This window comes from Ranitomeya variabilis, chromosome 7 (genome assembly GCF_051348905.1).
Source record: "Ranitomeya variabilis isolate aRanVar5 chromosome 7, aRanVar5.hap1, whole genome shotgun sequence".
Classification (NCBI taxonomy): Eukaryota; Metazoa; Chordata; class Amphibia; order Anura; family Dendrobatidae; genus Ranitomeya; species Ranitomeya variabilis.
In genome coordinates, this window is record NC_135238.1 from 12,081,180 (window position 1) to 12,088,305 (window position 7,126).

The following is a 7,126-nucleotide window of genomic DNA, read 5'->3' on the forward strand; positions in this document are numbered from 1 at the left end:
GCCTTTCTCCTGTCCGGAGCGGGCGGATTCCGCCTTCATGCCTTTGCGTTGGTCTTCTCTGATATTTTTTCCCCAGGGCAATCTGTTTACTGATGAAGGTTTGGTGTAAAGGTCTAAAACACCCGGGACGCGTGCGGCCCCTGAGGCTGAATCATGTGGCCCGCAAGCACCAGAGCTCTCCGCGACGATCGTGAACCGGTCCAGGGGCCGCCGACCCAAGCGCTTTGTCTCAGCTGATTTAACTGAAATGTATTGTGGCGCAGAGACCATCTCTTTACACCGCTATACCAATACCAGCCACCGGCCAATCAGAGGCCAACAGCTGACTTTGGCATGACGGCACAGGCAGCGTATGACTGCACTGCTCCGGCTGTGGAGGAGACGAGGACATTGTGTGCCGAGGGAGAGGGGGTCAGGTGAGAAGAATTCTCTTTTATATATTTTTTTATATGTATGTGGATAACGGCAACATTGGGGACATTTGCTACAAAAAGGTGACCAGGATGGGGACATTGCTACAAGAATGTGACCAGGATGGGACATTTGCTACAAAAAGGTGACCAGGATGGGGACATTTGCTACTAAAAGGTGACCAGGATCAGGACATTGCTACAAGAAGGTGACCAGGATGAGGACATTGTTACAAGAAGGTGACCAGGATGGGGACATTGCTACAAGAAGGTGACCGGGATGGTGACATTGCTACAAGAAGGTGACCAGGATGGGACATTACTACACGAAGGTGACCAGGATGTGGACATTATTACAAGAAGGTGATTAGGATGGGGACATTACTACATGAATATAACAAGGATATGAACATTACTACAAGAATTTGACCAGGATGGGGACATTGCTTTACGAAGGTGACCAGGATGGGGACATTATTACAAGAAGGTGACCAGGATGAGGACATTACTACAAGAAGGTGTCCAGGATGAGGACATTGTTACAAGAAGGTGACCAGGATGGGGACATTACTACATGAATATAACAAGGATAGGAACATTACTACAAGAAGGTGACCAGGATGGGGAGATTACTACAAGAAGGTGACCAGGATGGGGACATTACTACAAGAAGTGACCAGGATGGGGACATTGTTACAAGAAGGTGACCAGGATGGGGACATTGTTACAAGAAGGTGACCAGGATGGGGACATTACTACATGAATATAACAAGGATGGACATTGCTATATGAAGGTGACTAGGATGGCGACTAGTGATGAGCGAATATACTCGTTACTCGAGATTTCCCAGCACGCTCGGGGGTCCTCCGAGTATTTTTAGTGCTCGGAGATTTAGTTCTTCTTGCCGCAGCTGAATGATTTACATCTGTTAGCCAGCATAAGTGCATGTGGGGGTTGCCTGGTTGCTAGGGAATCCTCACGTGTAATCAGCCTGGCTAGTAGCTGTAAATCATGCAGCTGAGGTGAGGAAAACTAAATCTCCGAGCACTAAAAAATACTCGGAGGACACCCGAGCATGCTGGGAAATCTCCAGTAACGAGTATATTCGCTCATCACTAATGGGGACATTACTACAAGAAGCTTATAACAAGAAAAAGAAATATGTTAGTCTGCTCACCGTCCTCGTCTCACTCCAGGGGTCCGTCCGTCAGACAGGGTCGCGGCTCGGCAGCCGCAGCAACGAAATCCAGAAAAACCATGTATGACCCGGCGATGAAGAATCCGCTGCTCCTTCAGGGGTCTTATTTGTATAAAACTTCCATTTTATTGAGAAATAGTTAAAAAATTTAAAAAATCAGAGTTACACGCAGTGAGAACAAACCAGTGCACATGTAGAACCACATGTTTCGGCCTATAACAAGGCCCAGCAGTCATCACCCCAAATATTTATCATGTATCCTCATATCCTATACATTTATGGAGAGAGATCAGTCACAGAAATTTAAATCTTTCTTTCACTTCACGTAACAATGACGAGATCTGATAGATAATACACAATGGGGACTACAACTCCCAGCATCCTACACAATACTGATCACCAGTCACCCGAGTCCACTAAACCTGCTGTAAATATCGGGGAGATTACAGGGGGCTTCCAAAGGTTGGATAAAGCTGGAATATGTCATCACTGACCGGTGCGGACCCCACAGACCCTGAGAATGAAGGGGTTACAGAGCTGATTTAGTGCTGCGTCCCCTCCCTGTTTACCCTGCACAGTGGCGCTCCGGACCCCCGATGTGCCCCCCATCCACTGCGGCCGTACTGCAGCTCCTGCCCCGGGGGAGTCCAGAGCTCCGATGTGCAGGAGGCTGAACTAATGCTGCAGCCCCTTTATTCTCAGGATCGGTGGGGGTCCCAGGAGTGCTGACATATCCCAGCTATATACCAGCACTTTATCAGAGGATTAACCCTTTACTGAATAACAATTATCAGTCTCAGGACAATTCACCCATTAATATTTACATTCTGCTCAATCATTGATTCTGCATCTGATCTACAGGGAAAAGGAAAAACAATAGGAACAATCCCCCCATGACTCCGCCATATACACTGTATTATTAGGGGGTCCTGCTGATGACTCACTATATACAGATGTGTCCATGTGACCAGGAATAATGGAATTATAATGTGACGAGGACGACATCGGCCTCAGCTTCTTATTGTAACAGAGGCTCCTTTACTCACACAGAAGATAACATGTAGGGGTTCAGTGAAGGAGGCGGTGAAGGTGTGTAAGTGTCTGATGGGGTCACACAGCTCATAGAAGGACAGACGCCCGGCCTCATAGTCTAAGAAGACCCCAAGAGTCGGACATGTTGGCTTTACACTGAGGGCTAATCTGACTGAGTTGCGCCATACTTTATATTCTACATCATACATGTACAAACACCAAGATTTATCATTATATGCAATACAAGACTGTCGTCCTTCCCTTTTTATACTGGGATAGGACAGTCCAATGGCACAGTCTCCTATCTGGTCCCACTCTACCTCCCAGTAATGTTGTCCCGAAGAGAAGCCACATCTGCTTAACACCTGGGGGTAATCCACAAATCTTCCTGGTGACTTTGGTTTGTCCTGTTTTTCTCCTGATTTTGTTGCAGTCTTCAGGTCTTCTGATATCTTCACCCATCTATGAGCAGTGTCCACATCCAGCAATATGTCTGGGGCATGGACCCCGAGCTCTGATGTTACATTAGTGACAATATCCCTCGTAGATCGGTGTAAGGTCAGTGAGATCAGAACCTCATCCAGATCCTCCTCAGTACTGACCTCTCCACCATCTCCTCCTGTGTCCTCATCACCTCCATGGCTACACACTGTAATGTCACTTTCTTGTAAGACTCTTATTGGGTCGGTGACACGACATATCTCCTCCACGTGACGCATCTTCCTGGACAGCTCGTCCTCCTGTATTTCCAGCTTCTTGATCAGATCAGATATCTGGGACACAATCTTCTCCTCCTGCCTGGAGACCTCGCTCAGTGCTTTCTTTTCTGCTATTTCCAGTTGCTTCTTAATGTCCATAAATCTCTTACTGATGTTCTTCCTCTTATCAGAGGCTTTCTCCTGGATCTTAGTCTTACGATCCTGCAGATTCTGGACTTTTGTCAGAATTTTTTTTTTTTGTGGGTTTAGATTATCCAAATATTTCTTCAGTTTCTCCTTCTTCTTCTCAGAGGCCACATCTAGTAGCTCCACGTAATGTCCCCTGTGGTCTCCGGCCACCCAGCAGGACACACAGATACAGGCGGCGTCTATAGGACAGTAGTATTTCAGGATCTCATTGTGTGTGGAGCATTTTCGATCCATAAATGACACCGTAGGTTCAGTTAGATTGTGATTCACCGACTTGTTATGGGCTGTGAGATGTTCCTCACACATGGAGGTCTCACAATGCAGACATGTCCTTACAGCCAGGACAGGAGACTTTGTACAGTAAGTACAGAAGATTCTGGTCTCCTCCACATCAGGCTGAGTAGATGAGAAACGCTCCACTATGTTCCTCAGCTTCCGTTTCTTCTCCGGGGCCGGACGCTCTGGATATTCTGCTCTGCAGTCAGGACAGGAATACCCTCCAGCCGCCTCCTGTGCATCCAGCACACTCACAATACACGAGCGGCAGAAGTTGTGTCCACATCTCAGGGATACGGGATCTGTATAGAGGCTCAGGCAGATGGAGCAGTTCAGCTCGTCCCTCAGCTCAGCAGACGCCATTGTACTGTGAAAAAGCAGGAAATGAAAGCTGAAAAGTTTCTCTACATAAGAAGGGCGGAGAGTCTGTGAGAAACTATTACCCCTGCAGCTCCAAGACTGTTTGCTGCAGATTTATTCAGAGTAAACAATAATTACCAGGATCAGATGTTGGTGTTGAGTTGTAGCGACTCCACCTGCTCCTATCATAGAGGATCCACCACTATTAGGCTACGTTCACATTTGCGTTGTGCGCCGCAGCATCGGCGCCGCAACGCACAACGCAAACAAAAATGCAGCAAAACGCATGCACAACGCTGCGTTTTGCGCCGCATGCGTCCTTTCTTTCATTGATTTTGGACGCAGCAAAAATGCAACTTGCTGCGTCCTCTGCGCCCAGACGCGGGCGCCGCAGTGACGCATGCGGCGCAAAACGCAAGTGCACTGCATGTCCATGCGCCCCCATGTTAAATATAGGGGCGCATGACGCATGCGGCGCCGCTGCGGCGCTGACCGCAAATGTGAACGTAGCCTTACCGGGAAGGGAAAGTACTCAGAGCACCACAAAACATCAGGACATAAAAACTGAATCATTCATAATTTGGAGTGAAAGGGGAATCTCAAAACCTCAACCCCCTCTATTCCCACAGTCTCATCATAAAGTAATGAGTACTGCTGCTGATTGTTGTATTTGGTTAATGAGGAGCTTATTGCTGAACAATGGGGATAAGGTTTCAAAAACTTGTGAAATGCACCAATTTACCTCTGTTAGGGGGCTGACTGGTGTATTAGTTTGTACACAGGAAGTGAAATAAGTATAGAACACGTCTCCAATTTTCTATGTAAATCTATTTCTAAAGGTGCTATTGGCATGAAATTCTCACCAGATATTAGTAACTACCCATCCAAGCCACACAGGCAAAGAAATCAAACCATAGATGTCCATATATTAATATACAAAAAAAGGTTGCACTTTATCGTGCCAAAGGATGTCAAATATGAAATACATGAAATATGAATAGCAAAATGGCTTTTTGAACATTAGGAAAAATATTTGAGACTCTTTGCACAGAATTTGGCCAAATAGTGTGAGCCCATCAACCACCGTCAAGGTGGCCTCATTAATCTGATGGGTCCCTGACCTCCCTATCCAAATGTGAACACTTACCGAAGGCTAATGTCTGTATGCATGGGTGAATGTGGACACCTCTCTCAGTAAAGCCTACATATATGGGTTGGCCGGAACCAAGTGTGATTAGATGTAATTAAAAACCACATGGTGAAGGGAGGAGTGCTCAGTCAGTCAGCTAACATAGAAATGACAGAAAAACGACTGGCACATCCAAGCTAGTGTGAATAGGTGCATACCAGGAGCAGCTACCTCCATATACAATATACAAAAAATTCACCATGTGGTTTTTAATTACATCACACTTGGTTCCGGCCAACCCATACAGTATATGTAGGCTTTACTGAGAGAGGTGTCCATATTCACCCATGCATACTGACATTAGACTTCGGTGAGTGTTCACATTTGGATAGGGAGGTCAGGGACCCATCAGATTAATGAGGCTACCTTGACGGTGGTTGATGGGCTCACACTATTTGGCCAAATTCTGTGCAAAGAGTCTCAAATATTTTTCCTAATGTTCAAAAAGCCATTTTGCTATTCATATTTCATGTATTTCATATTCAACATGCTTAGGCACGATAGATTGCAACCTTTTTTGTATATTTGTGTATGGAGGTAGCTGCTCCTGGTATGCACCTATTCACACTAGTTTGGATGTGCCAGTCTTTTTTCTGTCATTTCTATCTTAGCTTACTGACTGAGCACTCCTCCCTTCACCATGTGGTTTTTAATTACATCTAATTACACTTGGTTCCGGCCAACCCATATATGTAGGCTTTACTGAGAGAGGTGTCCACATTCACCCATGTGTCCATATTAAGTTATGTGTAATAGCGAGAAATTACCCAGGGAAAATCCATTCATGGTGATGGCAGCTTCAAGACACCTTCTGTATAGAGAAACTAGTCACATGCATTGCTCAGGTGTGATTTTGGCCCATTCTTTCACACAAACACTCTTCACATACTGAAGCTCCTGTGGTTCCTTTCATGAACTGAGTTTTAGTTCAATCCATACATTTTGTATAGGATTCAGGTCCGGTGATTGGCTCAGCCATTCTAGCAGCTTTATTTTCTTTCTCTGAAGCTAGTTGAGAGTTTCCTTGGCTCTGTGTTTGGGATCATTGTCTTGCAGAAATGTCCACCCGCATTTCATCTTCATCATCTTGGCAGATGGCAGCAGATTTTTAACAAAAATGTGTTGGTACGTTTGTCCATTCATCCTTCCTTCAATAATATGAAATTTGTGAGTGCCATATGCTGAAAAACAGTCCCACAGCATGATGTTCCCACATCCAATCTTCACTGTAGGTATGGCATCTTGCGTGGTGAGCGAGCATACAAGCCATGGAGGTTGAGTGCACTACTTATTGCTTTTTTGAAACAATTGTACCTGCTGATTCCAGGTCTTTCTGCAGCCCTCCAGAGGTGGTCGTTGGCTCCAAAAGAACACTTCTAATAATTATTTTGACTTCCGTTTCTGAAATCTTGTGAGGAACACCTGGTCGTGGTCAGTTTATGGTAACATTATGTTGCTTCCACTTCTGGACTGTGGCCACAACAGTGCTCACTGGAACCTTTAGTAGTTTAGAAATTCTTCAGTAACCAATGCTATCGGTATGTTTTGCAACAATAAGGTTGCGAAGGTCTTGAGACCGCTCACTGTGTTTTCCCCGTCATGAGGTTTCTTGTGTAGAACCTTGGTAATCAGACTTTTTATAGGCCTACAGTTGAACCAGCTGATATTTTTTACTGAGTGACAGGATTGCTTTCTAATTACTGATAGATTTCAGCTGCTGTCATGACTTTCTATGGCCTTTTGCTACTCTAT

The 7,126-nt window shown here is 45.4% G+C and overlaps 1 protein-coding gene across 1 annotated transcript; it reads right to left on the reverse strand.

Moving 5' to 3' along the window:
* Window positions 1–1,688: 1,688 nt before the first annotated feature.
* LOC143785324 (E3 ubiquitin/ISG15 ligase TRIM25-like) lies at window positions 1,689–4,212 on the reverse strand. The gene has a single exon (XM_077274074.1). It carries the CDS (start codon window positions 4,186–4,188, stop codon window positions 2,620–2,622), a length of 1,569 nt encoding a protein of 522 aa, XP_077130189.1. The 5' UTR covers window positions 4,189–4,212; the 3' UTR covers window positions 1,689–2,619.
* Between the last annotated feature and the right edge of the window lie 2,914 nt (window positions 4,213–7,126).

Bases quoted from the DNA above. Each gene is read 5' to 3' on its own strand.
- LOC143785324 (XM_077274074.1), bottom strand. From the start codon at position 4,188: ATGGCGTCTGCTGAGCTGAGGGACGAGCTGAACTGCTCCATCTGCCTG.